This window comes from Hyaena hyaena, unplaced genomic scaffold (assembly GCF_003009895.1).
Source record: "Hyaena hyaena isolate Hyena2069 unplaced genomic scaffold, ASM300989v1 scaffold_88, whole genome shotgun sequence".
In the NCBI taxonomy this organism is placed as follows: Eukaryota; Metazoa; Chordata; class Mammalia; order Carnivora; family Hyaenidae; genus Hyaena; species Hyaena hyaena.
In genome coordinates this window covers 1,532,825-1,551,588 of record NW_024080720.1, presented here as the reverse complement: position 1 = coordinate 1,551,588, position 18,764 = coordinate 1,532,825, and the positions used below count along the sequence as shown (strand labels likewise).

General features: G+C 44.2%; 1 protein-coding gene across 2 annotated transcripts in view; it reads left to right on the top strand.

Annotated features, from left to right (window-relative positions):
• Window positions 1-5,050: 5,050 nt before the first annotated feature.
• The window catches only part of USP31 (ubiquitin specific peptidase 31), a 68,178-nt gene continuing 54,464 nt past the window's right edge, over window positions 5,051-18,764 (top strand). For both annotated transcript variants that reach the window (XM_039234435.1, XM_039234437.1), the window contains exon 1: window positions 5,051-5,765. In XM_039234435.1, the coding sequence (XP_039090366.1) occupies window positions 5,133-5,765 (633 nt within the window). In that variant the 5' untranslated portion in view covers window positions 5,051-5,132. The remainder of the gene's footprint in view (window positions 5,766-18,764) is intronic.

Below are 18,764 nucleotides of genomic sequence, written 5' to 3'. Positions count from 1 at the left end.
CTTAATCACGTATACAAAAAAAATCAGAAACTTTTATGAAAAAAACTGATCGACCTGACCATATAAAATAACTAAAATTTTTTATTTGATATCAAAACATTATAAATGTGGTGAAAAGTAAATAACTAAGTGGTATAGACCAAGGAATAATGTAATTCATATGCCCAGTGCTTTTATTAGCAGACATTTATAAAAGGAACACATCAAAGAAGAAATGAACAAATGATATGAACAGGTAAATCACACCAGTAAAAGTGCCAATTGCTTAAAAAAAAAAAGGCATTACTTAGTCATTTTCTTGATTGCAAGTAAGAGAAACTGACACGGGTTAGTTTCAGCAGTAAAGGAATTTATAGGAAGCCTATCAGGTTGGCTCACACAATAAACAGAGCCAGAGAAACAGGCTTGGGCAGAAAGGTAGGCAGGCAGACACCAGTAAGAACTTGCCTCTGGAGCAGCAGTTGGATCCTCACTGCCACCACTGCTGGCACTACCACCGCTGGATCCTCTGCTGAATACAGAGCCACCAGATTCACTAATTTGCTATATTGTCTCCAACTAACTTTACACTGATACTTCCAGAGCTAAGGTCCAGGTGGGAGCATCTGATTGCCCTTGCTTTAGGTCACCTTCCTGGGCTCGGGCAACCTGCTCCCAAGCTCCTGCTTGTTTTTCACAGTGGCAGCTTGAACTGTCCTAATTTGGGATCTTTTCCAAATAGGAAGTCTGTTTATCTATTTTTTTTTAACGTTTGTTTGTTTGTTTAGAGAGAGTGTGAGCAGGGGAAGAGGAGGAGGAGGAAGAGAGAGAGAGAAAGAGAGAGAGAATATCCCAAGCAGGCTCTGTGATGTGAGTGTAGAACCTGATGCAGGGCTTGAACTCATAAACTGTGAGATCAAACTTGAGCCGAAATCAAGAGTCTGTTGCTTAACTGACTGAGCCACCCAGGCATCCCAGAAGTCTATTTACCTTTTTTTTTTTTTTTGAGAGACAGAGAGAGACAGAATATGATCAAGGAGGGTACAGAGACAGAGGAAAACACAGAATCCGAAGCAGGCTCCAGGCTCTGAGTTGTCAGCACAGAGCCCAATGTGGGGCTTGAACTTACAGACTGCAAGATCATGACCTGAGCTGAAGTCAGATGCTCAACTGACTAAGCCACCCAGGCGTCCCAGAAGTCTGTTTGGATGCTAGGTAGCTGAAAAAATAGCACGAATGTTCTACTTCACTCCTACAAATACGAGCACATTAACAGGACATCTTCTGTTCATCGAATTTGCCAGTGTAAAAAAGACGGAAAAACTCAGCTCTGTCTTGGGATCGGAAAATGTGTGCTCCCCGTTCATTGCTGGCAGGATAAAATCTTTCTGGAGGTCAGCTTGACAATAGGTGTTGAAATATGAAATGTGCTTACCCTTTGATGCTACCTATCAGTATATGGAGATGTTTGCAGAGATGGGCCAAGTTTGGATCATGATGAGATTCACTGCGCTGCTTTTTCTAATTTGTGTTTCCCTGGCTCAGTGGGGGTAGCCAGTGGGTACAGAGGGGGACAGTGGAAGATTTAGTATAGAATGTTATGTTGTTTGGTGTGGGTCTTTAAAAAAAGACCATCTGCATGCTCCAATTAGGAATTATTTTCCAACCGTGTTCTGGCCAAGCTTTGGGGACCAGTAAACCTATAATGGTGGGAGAGGCCAGATTGGGAAGGGGGTTATGTGTCCCACTAAGGAGTTTAGATATATTGCTGCCAAATAATCAGTATGCTATTATAATGGCTACCTTACTAAGTATCCAATAATGAATAAGATGAGCCTCTCCTGGGTGGAAGCCTACACTCCAGGCAGGTGACAGGTTGTAAGCTGACCTCTACTGCGGTAACATTACTGTCATGACTGAGAGGTGCCAGGAGAGCCTGCAGAAGGAACAGCGACAGGTTAGCTAAGTGAAGAGGCTCAAGGAAAGGTGTTTGGAACAGAGGGAACAGCTTGAGACAAGGCCCTCATGTCTTCCCACCCGCCTGAGGGTGCAGAAGGAAGACCATGACGTTCTGGGAGGCAACTGCAGCACGAGAAAGAGAGAACTGCATTTTAGTGGACTCCAGTGGAAACCACCCTCAGGTTCACAGCTGAACGACACTGATTACATTGTGGGTTTCACTACATGCTGGCAGGAAAAGGTGGAAGTGGCATCCAGGCTAGGGGAGGGGGTGATGTTCAATGGGGGTAGCCCGAGCTTGCCCCTGTCTGGTGGTGCTAAGCCAAGGAAGTCAGATCTGGTGATGGGCTCAGCCCTAATTGCTTTGAAGCACACAATGAAATGGCATTCCATGTGGCTTGCTTGGGCTGGAGAGGAGGGCCTGGGCAATGGGGTCATTTTCAGGCTAAGGCTCCAGTATAAAGAGAAACAGCATGGTCAACTTCCACTGGTCCTTGACTTTCAGGTTAATAAATTTAAAAAAGTAGGATTTGTTAGCACCTGCTGTCTGCCAGCCATGTATGACAGTAAAACAAAAGAATGATGACCTGGAAAGCAGTCAGCTGGACAGTCACGTGGACAAGGCCTTTTGGTAGATAAGGTCAAGGATTATTTACAGCAGTTAAGAGAAAGCCCGATGTGGACCACTTCCAGATCTATCTTGGGTCTGAATACCTAGCCCTAATTAAAGACACTCAGGGTCTTAATTTGGGTTGTTCTTAGACCAGAGCCTGAGACAAAGACCTGGGTATAGGTAGTGTATTTGGGAGGTGATCCTGAAGCCAGAGTGAGTGAGGAAGTAGAGTAGGAAGAGGAAGACAGGGAAACTGAGAAATCCAAGAAAGTGTGCCTTATTGAACTGATCATGGTGTGCAACTGGGGTTCCATTCCTTTGGGGACTCTCTGAAGAACCCTGTTAGGTGCATCTTAGAGTTGTCTCTCCAAAGGCTGAGATGCCTGGGAGCTTATCCAGTGACTGGTATTTCTCACCGGTTGAAGGTTGTCCCCGTTGGGAGAGGAAGATTTGTTAATTCAAACTCCCCTCTGGTGAGGGTTCTTTGGCTTTGGCAGGCAGAAAGGCAAAGAGGTAAACAGGAGGCATTTGAAGTGGGGGATCATCACAGTGCAGTGGTTTACACAGATTGTAGCGGTGGCTGAAACTGGAGATGAGCTCAGGGCCTAAGATGTGGGACCGAAAAGCTTTTGCTATGCTCAGTTTCTTTCTAAAGCAGTTTATTCATTCAACCAAACATTTGTTAGAACCATGGTCGATGCTGGACATCTATGGTCAGCAAAAACAGATCTAGTCTCTGCCTTAAGAGCTGATAGTCTTTGCAGGATTTTAAGCATGCAGGATGGTGCCATGAACATCTAAGTCCCAAATGGAGAAGTGCTATTAAAAAAAAGATAGAGGCAGCATGAGAAAACTAATTGAGGGCTAACTTCTAAGTCAGTTTGACACTTAGGGAGACCATAGCTCTAAGACCCTTCCTACTGCTAAAAACAAGCTAGCAAGCAAGGAAACTAACTTATAACACATTGGCTGGGTATTGTGATAAAGTGTTGTCCAACTGCTTGAAATTCCACTAAAAGGTATTCTTTCCTTTTGTCCCTGCCTCACCCATGAGTTGCATATTTGAAAGAAACTCAAACACATCTGCAAAGGTCAAGGGCCATTGCATTCAAACTTCAGCATGAATGATCAGATTGCTTTTTTCCTGGTGTTCAGACGAGCACTGGATGTGGTGAAGAATGGATATTTGAGTAAGAGGTGGGAATGTATGTGATCTGGAGGCTAGTGCAGAGCACCCTGGGGGGTGTCACCATAAAGTCCCTGTTTACTTGGTGTGGGATGCTCTGGCAAAAGCCATTTACTCGGAAATGTGGTATAAGGTGGGATTTATGTTTTCAAAAGGAGAAGGGCTCTCCCTTCCCTGATTTCTCTCTTATGTAGTAAACAGGACTCAGGCTAAAGGTTAGAGCAGCAGCCACCCTCCTTGAAATATGTTGACTTGTAGTTGGTCAGAGTCCCCACCATTCCTTATATTTTCCCCAACACTGAGAGCCAAGTCACTTGAAGTATTATTAATTGGCCGATATGATGATTGAAACACCAAGATTCTTTGCTATAACCTATCTTAGTCCCTATGATTATGTGTGGGTCTGTGAACTTTTGTTTAGAGGTCAAGTCTAGAGGCTTTGAAACAAGCTTGGGTTTGAAATGGATAACATAGTACCAATCTCAAAGACGTTGAAATGAAAATTAAAGGAAATACTGCATGCTTAACACAATGCTTGAAACATAGGAGCTACTATCAGCATCTGTGAGTGGAAAGTGCAAGAGGGCAGGCAGAAACTGTGTTAATGTCATACTTTGTCATATTCTCAGCGCTTACAGTGTCTGGTGTATGTTGAGTGAATGAATGAAGGTAGAGCTCAGCGGGGTTTTAAAGGCAGGTCTGCAAAGGAAGGTAATTCTGAGTATACAGTTTCACTGCGACCACAACGTGCCACCTGGAAGACAAGCCTGTTGGGGCGTGCCAGACTCGGTGATGGCGTTCGAGTAGGCACGCAGGCGGTCCGGGTCCCTCGGGAGCCGGGCAGGGCTGGTTTGCTCAGGACTGTTCAGGGCCATGTCCGTCACTCCTTCCACTGTCTGGTAAGGGGCGGCAACCTGATCTCCGCACTTTCTCAAGGCCTCCGCCATCAGATCAGAAGACCTAGACCCGCCCCTGGGGTCCATCCCCGGGCGCGAGCCCAGCGCTGTCCACCTCGCTGGGACCGTGCCCACATTAGACATGGCCTCTCTCGGACTTCACAGAGCGGAACCGCCCCGGAGCCGGGAGTCATCTCCGTCTGGCTGGAGGGGCACCTCCATTCCCACAGTAAACATGGGAGCAGCGCCGGCTTCAGCGCCGGGCGGGCGGCGCCGGGAGGCGGGTCACGTGAGCCGCCCAGCTGGGCGGATCGCGCGCGCGCCCGCCCGCCCCGCCGGCCGCCGCTCGCTCGCTGGCTTGCTCCGCGGCGCTCTGAGGTGTGCGGGGCGTCGAGCCCCCCGGCCCGGTAAGGCGCGGCGCGGCGGGATGCGGCGGCGGCCGTGGCGGGGCCGCGGGCCGGCCGGGCGGACGAGGTGATGAGCGTCGGCAGCCGCCGCCATGTCCAAGGTAACGGCGCCCGGGCCCGGGCCGCCGGCTGCGGCGGCGGGCGGGAAGGAGAAGCGCTCCTTCAGCAAGCGGCTGTTTCGGAGCGGCCGCGCTGGAGGCGGCGGCGGCGGCGCGGGGGGCCCCGCGGGGCCCGCGCCGGCCGCGCCCGCCTCGCCCTCGTCGGCGCGCTCGGTGGGCAGCTTCATGAGCCGCGTCCTTAAGACGCTGTCCACGCTCTCGCACCTTAGCTCCGAGGGCGCCGCCCCGGACCGCGGCGGCCTCCGCAGCTGCTTCCCGCCCGGGCCGGCCGCCGCGCCCACGCCGCCGCCGTGTCCGCCGCCGCCCGCCTCGCCCGCGCCGCCCGCCTGCGCCGCCGAGCCGGTGCCCGGGGTGGCGGGGCTCCGGAACCACGGCAACACGTGCTTCATGAACGCCACGCTGCAGTGTCTCAGCAACACCGAGCTCTTCGCCGAGTACCTGGCGCTCGGCCAGTACCGGGCGGGGCGGCCCGAGCCCTCGCCTGACCCCGAGCAGCCCGTGGGCCGCGGCGCGCAGGGCCAGGGCGAGGTCACCGAGCAGCTGGCGCACCTGGTGCGGGCCCTCTGGACCCTGGAGTACACCCCGCAGCACAGCCGCGACTTCAAGGTGAGCCCCGCCGCGTCCCCACCCCCAGGAGGGCCCTGCACCCCGCGTCCCTGGGGCACCCGGCTCCCCAGGTCTTCCACTCCTCCTTTCCTGGCGGCGCGGCGGGCCAACCAGCGCACTGGTCTAAAGAGGTGTGGGCCCCAAGTCTAGGGCCGATGCCACTGTTTGTAAGGGAGACTCACCCAGTCATTCTTAAGGGTTTACTACGTGCCTGGCCCTGTGATGGGCACTGGAGGGACATGGCAATGAGCAAGACCGCCTGCCTTCATGGAACTTACATTCTTGGGGGTGGGAGTGTGAGCCTGGGTTCAAATCCTCGCTCTGCCACTTATTAGCATCGTGGCCTCAGGCAAGTTTCTCAGCCTCTCTGTGCCAGCCTCCTCATCTGGTACCTACCTCATAGGTGGTTGTGAGCTGCAGACAGGTTGATATGTTGGGTTGAACCCTATGAAATTACGCATTTTTGACCGTTTTTTGACTTACTGATTGGCACTTCTATAGGGTTGAACCTGGTATGTAAATCGCTTCCATTGTGCATAGTACCGTGCCTATCTGCTGCGTTTATTTTTATCATTACAGACTTCAATAAGGTAAGGCGGTCCTATCACAGAGCGGTTTGAAGGAGGTAAAACTTGGTGATGTGATTCATGTGCTGGCAGGCTACTTGAAATGGGGAGGGGGCAGGATTAGGGTGACGCTCTTGGAGGAGGTGACGCTTGTACTGGGACTTGAGTAACCAGGGAGAGCCAGCCTTGAGGAGCTCAGGGGGAACTGCTTCCCGAGCATAGAGAAAGTGTGATCGCCTGAGAGCTTGGTGCACTTGAGGAAGTGTAGCTCTGGGATCAGCAAACTCTTTCCATCAAGGGCCATGTAGTAAATGGTCAAGATGCAAAATCGAGGCTCTTATGTAGGTACTAAAAGAAAACAAGAAAATTTTCACAAAGTTTTCATTGACCGGAATAAAAATATTGGGAGTGAATACCATATTTTGTAATACAAGTCTACTAATGAGAGGAATGTTTACCTTAATTGGAGTTCAAAATTAATGTTCCCTGTCATCAAATTGATCACAAATATTTAGCTCTACAAACTGTTCTTAGCTCACAGGCCATACGAAACAAGAGTGGGCTAGATACGGCCCTGGGGTCCCTGTGGCCGACTGCTGGTGGGGCTGGAGGGGTAGTGAGCTCCGTTGAGAGCTAAGTGGTGGTTGTGTAGGGCCATGAAGGCTGTACTAAGGAAATGGGCCCTTGTTTTGAGTGAAAAAGAGGGGAAGATGATTTGAGATTGTGTGAGGGATACTTGGACGTGGGACATGGATATGGTAATTAAATAGAATGAAATCACAGTGAGAGAGTTAATTCCTTTTCCATTCTGTCTGTCCTTATTATGCCCAAGAGAAGGTCTCAGCTTGGTGGTAGCCTGACTTCAACACCTCATGCTCACTCCCCTGCCTTTTTTATTTATTTATATTTAACAGAACGAGCTCTAAGTTTAGAGGCCTTGGCAGGCAGCAGCAGCTAGGGTTTAATAAGGTTATGTTTTCATTGTGTTTGTTTTTACATTTGTCTTCTATTTGCGGCAAATGGTACTGGTTTTCCATTGGTGCTGTGAAGTGTCTTCCTAAAATTTATTTAAGTAAAAATAAATGATTTGGTTAAAGTATAAAATAGTAATCTGAGGATTCAGCACTTGATTGAGGACCTACTTTGTGGAGGAACAATACTGCCATAGCGTACCCCTCCCCTTTTAATACATGTTATTTATATTTATGTTCTTTTTTCTTTTTTTAAAATGTTTATTTTTGAAAGAGAGAGAGAGCATGAGTGAGCGGGGCAGGGACAGACAGAGGGAGACAGAGGATGTGAAGTGGGTTCCGTGCTGATAGCAGCAAGCCTGATGTGGGGCTTGAACTCACAAACTGTGAGATCATGACCTGAGCTGAAGTTAGACGCTCAACTGACTGAGCCACCCAGGTGTCCCTGTTCTGTTTTTCTTTAAAAAAAATTTTTTTTAATGTTTTATTTATTTCTGAGAGAGAGAGAGTGTGTGTGTGAGCAGGGGAAGGTCAGAGAGAGAGAGGGAGACACAGAATCCGAAGCAGGCTCCAGGCTCTGAGCTAGCTGTCAGCACAGAGCCCAATGCGGGGCTTGAACCCACGAACTGTGAGATCATGACCTGAGCCGAAGTCGGACACCTAACCAACTGAGCCACCCAGGTGCCCTCTGTTTTTCTTAGAAAGAAAAAATGATTGCTGTTTGATCTTGAAAATATGAATGGAAATACTTGACTGGGATAGGGACTGGAAAAAAATGAGATCAGTGTCAGAGATCTCAAAGTAAAAAAGTAGGAGAGAATAGCAATCAACCAGCTACTGTAAGTCTTTTTTCTTCTCTTTTTTTCTCTTTGCTTATAGTTGCCTGTCGGTAGCCACAGCAAGTTGCAAACTTTTCAAGGTCAGAACCCAGTGTTTTAAATTTGGCTTTCTACTCTTTTCAAAATATAAAAATCAATTCTTACAGCATTTTTGTATGTGAACATTTCCATTGCTTTTTAAAAGGTTGTCTTCTTTTTTTTAATCCATTAAAAAGCTGTGAACAGAAATGGGTCAATAATTCTAGAAACGCAGAGGCTGATTTTTAAGCATGCTTTGGCAAAGTTGAACAGATTCTTAGAGGCCCTATTTAAAAAAAAGGCTTCTGAGCCCTTAGTAGATTTCACGTTGCATTCATTCATTCGTCATTCATTTCCCATTTATTAAGGGTTTACTCAATCAATTAGGAATGCATTCAACACAAGAAAGAGGAAGTCCCAATGATGATGTCTTAAGTAATAAAGATGTTGAAATAGCTCACACAGTACATCTGGAGGTAGATGTTCTAATGTACGATGGCTTGAAGGGCTCAACAGGGATTTGGACTATTTCCGTGTTTTCACTCTGTTGTCCTGGGCTATTTTGTCCCTTTGGCTTTTTATCCTTAATGTTTGTCAAGGTAGGAAGTCACTGGGAAAGTAAGTTCTTCCAGAAGCACCCCTCAGCAGGCTTTTGCTGACATCTTATTGACTTACAGCCGTGTCATTTGGCCACCTCTGGCTGCCATGGAGGCTGGAAGGTGGATATTGGGTTTTCTTGGCTTAAGAGAGAAGATGAGTAAAGGAGGAGTTTGCCTCAGAGGCAGCCCACCAAAGTGTGAGGCACTTTTATTATGGAAAGACACTGTACCTGTCTGCAAAGTGAGACCTGGTACGTTCCCCAAAGCATCACTTCTTATACTTAAATGTGTGCGTAATTCATGTAGGCATCTTGTTACGAAGCTGATTTGGATTTGATGGAGCTGGGGTGGGACCTGAGAGTCTGCATTTCTGTCAGGCTCCCAGGTGATACTGATGCTGAAGGTCCACAGAGCACTCTTGTTCCAGGGAGCAAGTAAAGCATTACAGAGCAGTGCTCTGCAGGATGAATAGAAATTAGCCAGACAGAGAAGGGGTGGGGGTGGCATGAAAGGGCATGCGGTTTTGGGAGAACAGTGAGACATTTGGTGGCTGGTTGCACCACAAAGAGCAGTGGGGTGCCAGAAGTCTGGGAGAAGTATGTTGTAAATGGAATACGAAAGGCTTTTGAAGGCTATGCTGGTTTGGACATTATTCTCTGGAAATTGAGAATCCAGGGCTGATTTTTAATCAGGAAAGTGATAGAATCAGACTCTCCTCCTCCTCCTCTTCCCCCACCCCCTGCCCCCGAATTAGGTAAGCCTGGTGACACTGTGGAGGATTACCCCCCCCCAAATGTTTTCTTACAGCCAAATTTGATGGGTATTATTTTGATCATAAGAAAGTTGAGTTGAACACCAAGAAGGTAGATGTGAGGCATACCGGTTACCATGGCCCTTTGCCTGTATGTGGCAGACATCGGTGTCCGGTGCAGATACTCTTTCCTTGAGCTCACAGTCCGCCTCAGAATCCTGCCCAATTCTGGGCTTCAGGCAGCCACTACCAGTTGATTGGTGTTGGCAGAGAAGATAAAACCCATTTGCCATCTTGAGAGTTTGCCTTGAGGTCTCGAAAAGCACTTTGAGTGTGCTTTTATCGTCTTAAAACTTCCTTAGGTTACTAATGATTTTCTTTGTAAGTTTTCCAGTTAAAGCTCTTTCTTGATTCCTAACCGCATTGATTTATTTGAGGTTTAGGAGTTTGCCAGGTAAACAGAGTTTTGGTTTTGGATGAACTAGATGGTTGTTAAGGTTGGACTTTCATTTTACAAAATGAGATGGATGGATTGCCCTGACCTTGTATGCTTTAAGAAACTTCCCTGGCTGCCACGTGTATCCTTTTCTCCTTTTAAGCAGGTGTTTTTCTCCTCCTCTTAGAGCAGGGTTCTCAACCAGGGCTCTTGTGCCTTCCCAACCCTTCCATTCCTGGGGACATTTGGGCTTGTCTGGAGATATACTTGGTTGATGCACTGGTGTGGGGGTGCTGCTGGCTCTGCTCCCCTCAATAAGGGGTTGGTTATCCAGCCCAAAATGTCAGTAAGGCTGAGATTGAGAAACACTGTTGGAGGAATGTTTTGTGCCTCCTTAGGGCATTTTTCTTACTTTCCCAGCCTTTTGAATGGTTGCCGTGTTAGGTTTTCTCTTCTGTGTGTGTGTGTGTGTGTGTGTGTGTGTGTGTGCGCTTGCAGCAGCACTAGAGTAAAATTTGGACTTCACTGGCAGGATCCTTGGACCACTATCTTAGTAAAACAAGGAGAGAAAATAAATCATTCTGAAACCTGAATGCTCAATATGCCATTTTAAGAGGAAATGAGCTTATTGTCTAACTAGGATGCTAGCTTGTGTGCTTCCAGCTTCTCATACATGCTGATTTCTAGTACTCAGTGCCCTTTCGCAGCAAGTAAAGAGATGAGTGGTCATCTTTCAAGTAACAAAGATATGTTTTATAGAAGCACTTTTCAAACTGTGCTGCCAGAAAACAACTAGAACAGAGTTCTCTACTGATAAAAGAACTGTGGGGAGTCCTTCTAAATTTGCTATAAAACAAAAAATAATTGATGAATAGAAATTTCTCTTTCATATTTTTTTCCTTGAACTGTGGTGCCTGGCAGTGCTTATTTATGAGTGCAAGTTCTCAGGTTACAAAGGGAATAAATATGTATAAATGAATAGTAGCAGATAAGCTAGCAATTGGGGTTATACTGGCTCAGTTTCATACCTTATGTTTTCATAGACACCTGTTGGAGGCTTTGATTTTATGCTGCCGACCTATGATCTAAGTTTTCCTGGTTTGTATGAAGGTGTTTAGTATATTTCACAGTGGTTCCCAGGGAGTACTTGAACTTGAGGGTGCCCCTTAAATTCATTTGAAAAGTAGGAAAAAAATTGTGTAGGTCACATTTAGATTTGTGGCTGAGTATAGAGTAGAAAGTGTGTGTCTTCCCAACCAGTTCCCTTCTCTGTCCGGTGCTGTCACTTTTGTTGTAGTGAAGCTCCACACCTCTGAAGCAGAAGGGAGGTAACAGAATCATCAAATTTTAGACATAGGGGGAGATGTGAGCGGCCTCAGCCTTTCTGGATGAAGGGAGTGAGGTTCCCCTGCTGGCTAGAGAACAAGAGAGCAGAACCAGAACTATGACTTCAGTCTTCATCACCTCTGCGTAGCTGACACACACGCTGAATGCTGCGCCTCTGTTGCCTTGTTTTTACAACCATTGAAATGACAGTTATCAACATAAAACGTAAAGGGGTAGAGTGAGGTGTGCTGAAATGTGTAACGTTCCTCCCCCTCCCACCCCCCCAAGACTCTGGTGCTCAGTCTTAGTGAAAATAAGGCCAGCTGCAGCTAGCTTTGTATACATGCCATTGGAAGTCAGCCTTAAAAATAAATAATCCTTTAGGGGCGCCTGGGTGGCTCAGTCGGTTAAGCGTCTGACTTCAGCTCAGGTCATGATCTCCCGGTTTGATGGTTCAAGCCCCGCCTTAGGCTCTGTGCTGACAGCTCCAAGCCTGGAGCCTGCTTCAGCCTCTGTGTCTCCCTCTCTCTCTGCTTGTGCTCTGTCTCTCTGCCTCTCTCTCTCAAAATAAATAAATAAACATTAAAAAAAATAATCCTTTAGGACCACTTACATGCATATATAAACATGTCTGCATCTTTTGCATTGATGGGCTCACTCTTCACACAGAGTTCTGTAACTCGCTTTCCCCTGTCCCCCAACCCTTGGGTCGCATGGCTTCCTTTGTTTTCTGTTGATACTTCCAAGCACATCTCATTCTTTTTGACAGTGGTATAGAATCCCAATGGTAGGTGTTTGTGTTGTATACAGTTTTGAATCATTGTAGCCAATCCTTCAATATACACTAAGTATCCTTCTCTAAAGACTGAGTCTTAGAAGTGCCGCCACGGAGTCAAAGGGAATTTAAATGTTGCTGCACCTCCTGGATTGTCCAGCAAATAGTTGCAGAGGACAAGATTCTCCGACCCATCCATGGTGCATCTAGGGCCTATACCCCCGCTGACATGTGCTTCCTCTTATTAGTGACTGCCCTTGTTTGTCATTTTTTTAAATTTAAAATGATTTTCTTGTACAGAGTCAGTTTTTTTTTTTTTTTCGGGGACTGTCTTGGCATTGTAGGATGTTTAACTACATTGTAGGATGTAGTGTTCCTGTCCCCTACTCCAGTCTTGACAATCAAAAATGTCTCTAGATATTGCCAAATGTCCCCTGGGAGGCAAAATTGCACCAGTTGAGAACCCCTGATTTGGAGAGAAGGGGAAATAAGTGCAGATGAATGAGATGAGAAGGGGCAAATTGTGGGTGGCCTTGAAAGTGTGTCATAACAGTTTAGCCTTCAGGCTGCAATCAGTAGTGTTTCAATATAAGCTACTTGAGCTGTGCAGACACTAATTTGATGAAAAGGATGCTTTAGAACAATGGGTCTGATGGTGAACGCAAATGAATCCAATAGAGGAGAAAGTAATTGCAGGAAGAGGGCAATCATAAGTATGAACTGAGGGAAGGGTGAGTCCAAGGAACCTTTTGGAGGACATCATGACATTATTAGGGAGAGTCCAAGGGATGGAGTTGTAAACACCAAGGTTTCAGAACTGAGGGATAGAGAAAATAATGGAGATTATTTGATAGGAATGGAACAGTTGGAAAGGGGAAGTGGGGGAAGTGGTTTGTGGAGCACAAGGGGCAGAAAAGATCATGCATTTACATAGAACATGGGGATCATGAGATATTTAAGAAAGGGAGTCTTGATAGACAGGAACTATGGTACATTTTAGGACTAGGTGTGTAGACTTGGATTCAGCTGTGTATTTTGTGAGCTGTCTCACTCACATATTTTTATCACTGGGCAAGTTTAAGCAGAGTCTTGGGGGTGGTATCTGAGGTATCACATACCCTGTAGTGGATTGGAGTGGATTCAGTTTCCTTTTCCTTGCCTTTTGTTCCTTTCCTCTGGCTTTAGAGTATGTATACAAAATGTATATTTGAAGCAGAGTTGACAGTGTTTGGCAGCTTTATGGGTGTGTGAAGAGTGAATAAGAAGGAGGAACCGAACATAACTGCGAGGCACTGAAGCAGGGAGTTGTGGGATGGCACTGTTCAAGACTGGAAGTACAGAATGGAAAACAGTTCTGGAGGTGGGTGGGCAAATTCGGTTTTGGACAGGTCATATAGTATTTGAACGTAAGAGTCCTAGGAAGGCTTTTTTTTTTTTTTAAATTACATTTGTTGAATGTCTATCATATATCAGGTACTGTGCAAAGTGAACCATTTGAGTTTTTGGTGACCCATGTAGAAAGGAGCTGCTCTTAAGTCAAGATACAGATGTAATAACACAGGTGCTTGTCCTGACTTACAGAGGCTTATTCCAAATTAATTGTTTTATGTCTTCCTTTGTGTAGCCTAAAGTTTTTAGTTTGACTCTGCTTCTTTTGTTTTGTTTTTTAGAGTGTGGTTTGATGGATTTTTCCTGTCCCCTCTATACACTTGTGACAATGAGGGGCTACTAAATAGGGCACTGTTCTCTGTTTGTGTAGTACCCCACAGCTGTTTCCTATAGTAAAGACTCTGGAAAACAATGACCTCATGGTTTCCACAAAAAACCTTTTATATATAATAGTGGAAAAGAAATCATTGAAAGTTGGGTAATTTAAAGTTCTGTCCTCTGTAGCCTTTTCCCTCAAAAATACTCTTGTTTGCTCTGCTAATTAATCCTTCACTGGCTCTTCCTCAAATGACCTTTTATGTTTAACAAACAACATTTTTGCAGTGGAGCACATCGAGATATCTTGTCTTTCATCTGACTGTGGTCTTTCTTCACTTAGAAATCATTGTTTTATGCCATGGACTGTGGCAGTTCCTAGAGGAATTGGCCAGTCACTGAACATCTGTTGCTTCTTCCCTCCGGTTGTTGAGCTTGGATGGTAGCAAACAATGTGACCACAAACAAACAGCTCAGGCATTAGAAGATTTCATGGGATTGGTCTGGAAATGCCTTTGTTGCTTCTACTGTAAGAACTTTTGTAAGTGCATCACCAGCTCAGGAGGTTCTTTGACTTGAATTCTTGGTATTCTATCTTTCTTTCTTTCTAAGTTTATTTTTGTTTGTTTGTTTGTTTGTTTGTTTGTTTAAAATAATCTCTATACCCGACATGGGGCTCAAACTCATGACCCTGAGATCAGGAGTCACATGCTCTTCTGATTGAGCCAGCCAGGTGCCCCTTGGTATTCTAATATTTAAAAGCAAGACAGAGTTGTCTGATTCTCAAAAGATTTGAGAAACAATAATAATCATAATAATGAAAATACCATTTATTTGTGTGGAACCAGATCATTTACAGAGTCCGTTTGATTCTTGAACAATACCGGTTTGAACTTGCAGGTCCACCTATATGTTGAATTAAAATACACACACACACACGAAAAAAATTTGTGGCAATTAAAAGAAACTTGTAGATGAACTGCACAGCCTAGAAATATTGAAAAAATTAAGTAGAAGGTATGTCATGAATGCATAAAATATATATAGATGCTAGTGTATGTTATCATTTCCTACCATAAAATATACACAAACCTATTATAAAAAGTTAAAATATATCAAAACTTAAGCACCCTTCCCTGTTTCTAAACTCTGCCTCTTCCAATGGCTGGTTTTTATTGCTGCCAGATGTATCTTAGAGTTTATCTATGATTATATTATTTCTCTTCTCAAAAGTTGCTTTTACTTTATCTTTTATATATAAAATATGGTATACATTTCTTAGCTTGGCATTTAAGCTTTTCCAGAAAAATGAAATAAAAGGTTTACATAAAACTAGTCCTATTTTTAAAAAGTTGGACTCAACAGACATAAGACTGCTGTTCATTTGCTCTAAGTCTTTCTCAATGCCACCTCTAAATTTTTGTTCTTATCTGGTCATGGACTGGTGACAAAAAGTTCACAGACAGGCATCTGTCTGGATCACATTTGAAGAGCACTGTTGTAGAGCTTCCTAAAGTCTGATTTTGCCTGTTGTATTCCTGTAGTTTCAGTTAAAATGTTCTGTTCCTGTATTTCCTGTAAAATGGTAGATTTAGAGGCTTAATGAGATTCAGGGTTGAGGGTTTTTTTTCTTTTCTTTTTTTTTTTTTTGGTAGTGTTGTTAACTTCCATCAGGAAGCTTATAATGTCTGATTGTGTCTTTTACTATGTTAATAGACACTGATGATTATTCCTTGATCAATTAGTTCATTAAAGGTTGAAAAATGGTGATGTTATAATTTTAACATTCTTTCTTATTAGCTAGAACACTTCTGTAGCGACTCATGCCCCCATCAATTACTTGGTTACCAACATAAATTTGGAGAAGAAAGGCAAGATAAATGGTGTAGGTTCTTTCCCCTTTAATTTTGGTTTTCAAAATAATTTCATCATTTTCAAATGTGCTGAGTTTTTTGTTAAAAACATGTTAACTCATGGATTGAAATGTATCCATGATGTACTTCAGTTACAGTTGTTAACCCAGTGATGCTCAAATTGTGCCATTTGTGGCCAGTAGGAGAAGTTAGCTTCTGAATTCTTTTGACATGATATTAATTGTCTGTGATGTCAAACCAGATTCAGGGAAGATATTCCAGGCTTATCTTACCACGTTTCCTGCCCCAGATCTGGGATCAGTCATTTCTTTAAGGAACCTGGTGGCCTTTTGTTGGCAAATGGTATTGAGAGGTCACAGTCTGGGCCCTAGGAGTGCACGTGGTTTCTCTAGGTCTTCTAGGTAGAGAGAGCTAGAAAATATGTAATTTCTTTTAAAGATGTAATAAATCATAAATTCATATTGATAATTCCCTTTAAGGATTTCGGGGTTTTTCTTGAACTCCTTGATTTTGCATCTATTTCTCCTTTCTCGCATGCCAAAAACCCTGTTCCCAGAGCCTGTGCAGTTTCTCATTTGCATTATCCACAATCCTCAAAAGTCTCAGGATAATAAACCAAACTACCACCAGCAGTACATGTGCTTGAAAAATATAAGATTTATTTTTGGTAAATTTTTTTGTCTGTAGGACATGGTCTACTGGATCTGTATAATCAAATTACTGGGTTTTTTTTTTTTTAAGTTTATTTATTTTGAGAGAAAGAGGGGGAGAATCCCAAGCAGGCTCTGCAGTCAGCCTGGAGCGCAATGTGGGGCTCGAACCCATGAACCATGAGATCAAGACCTGAGCTGAAATCAAGAGTTGAATACTTGACAGAGCGAGCCACCCAGGCATCCCTCAAATTACTGTTTTCACCAACTACATACTTATTTACAGTCATTTATTTCTTTTTGATTTTGAGGGATTGCTTTTGATAATTTAATTTTGTTGCATAATTATGTAAAAAATAAAATACATGGCCTGAAGTCAAATTTACAACATAAAATCTATCCCAAGAAGCCTGGTTTCTGTCTTTGATCCCTGTACCCTATTCTCTTTCTCCCTAAATTTTATGATTTATTCTTTTAATATAAGCAAATTAACTTTTGTTGCTTTTTTCTGTGTATATGTGTGTGTGTATTGTGTGTATATTCATATTTTTTCTTATTTAGATAAATGGTAGCACATTATACAGAATTGTTTTCCTATAGCTTTTTCCTATGGCTAACATGAGTGTTTACCACATGCCCTACACAGTATTTTATTTATTCCATATAATGGTGTAAAGTAGATACACTAATTAATATTTTTGTCTTACAGAAGAAGAAACAGAGGCATCTCTACAGACTTTTAATTTTGTGACTCTCTAAATTTCCCATAGTAACTAGTTCTGTCCTTGTATGCATCTTTATGAGTGAATGAATGGGCAGGGAATTAACTTCTACATCTGCTTTACTTTGAGCTTTGAGGGAGGCAGGGAAAGGCTTTGTTTAAACTGTGATAGAGGGGATTAGCATTTTCTTTGAGGTCCAGAGCTCTCTATAGCTGGAGAAGAATAACAGAACTGCTCCTGACCAGAGGTGCTCCCAGGAATTCTAAAGATACATGAACTTGGAACTTTCTTTAATTTTATCCTAAAATAAGGGTCCCTTTCTAAGAGTGTAGTGGCAGCTCGGTAAATCTCCCTTGTTTTAGAGTTTAAAGAGAAGACAGACTCCTTTAAAAGCAGTAGATCCTGGGAAATAGCTACTAGTCAATGTCAGGATTTTAATAGTGACAGGAAGGAAAGAGGAGAGTAGTTTCATTTCCCTGCAGGTGGGGTGAGAGAGAGGAGCATTGGCAGCTTTTTATCATCTATCCGGCGAGGAAGTGTTGGTTAGGTTGGAGACCTGTTGTTGATCGGTACCCTTTGAGGCTCTGTTGTGATGCCAGGCAGCTGGTTAGGCTGTTGTAACTGCCCACACCCGCTTCCTGGTGATACCCAATTCTGGCTCAGGCTTCAGGCTGTCAGCATCAGAGGATAGTGCCAGGAGAAGGGTGAGGGCAGCCAGGGGGCAGGTCTGCCCCTTCCCTTTGGAAAATCTGAATGATTGAGATTTGAATTCAGTGAGAATCCTGGAGCAGCTGAGATCTTGGGCTGGTCACTGAGCCTCGGTTTCCTTAACTTGCCTTTTCATTGCCGTATGATACCAGCTTCACAGATCATGGTGTTTGACAGCCATTGATTGCTTTACATCTGAGTGATGGAAACATTTTAGCAGGTAAAACCAACCAGCTGGCTTATACATCCACCAGCCCAGCCTGTAAGAGCAAACCTGGGACATAGGCTTTTGGCTGTTATGAGTAATGCTGCTGTGAACACTCCTGCACAAATTTTTGTGTGGACATATTTTTTTTTTTTTTTTTTTGGTATATGCCTGGGAGTGGGATTGCTGGGTCATATTGTGACTCCATGTTTAACTTTTTGAGAAGTTGCCCAATTGTTTTTCTACAGTGGCTGCACCATTTTCCATTCATACCGGCAGTGCATGAATTTTCCAATTTCTCCACATCCTGGCCGACACTTGTTATTGTCTGTCTTTTATTAAAGTCATCCTAGGGGCTCCTGGCTGGCTTAATCAGTAGAACATCCGACTCTTGATCTCAGGGTTGTGAATTCAAGCCCCATGTTGGGCATAGAACCTCTTAAGAAAAATAAAATAAAAACAGAAGGAATCCTAGTGAGTGTGAAGTGGTATCTCATTGTGTGGTTTTTTGTTTTGTTTTGTTTTTAGTGACTTCTTTCTTTCTCTCTCTCTCTTTCTTTCTTTCTTTTTCTCCTCCTCTTCCTTCTTCTCCCTGATATGGGAGTCGAACTCACAACCCTGGAGGTTCAGAGTCATGTGATCCACTAAATGAGCCAGCGAGGCACCCTCATTGTGGTTTTGATTTGCATTAAATATGTGTCTGTTTCATTTGCTTAAGTTCATTGAGATAAAATCTATTTTGGTAAGATTATATACTCTGGTTTCTCTTCAGATCGTATAAATCTTTTACCTTTTACTATTTCGGTAAGATTATTACCAGGTTATTGTAGAAAACTTAGAAAATATGTAAAAGTT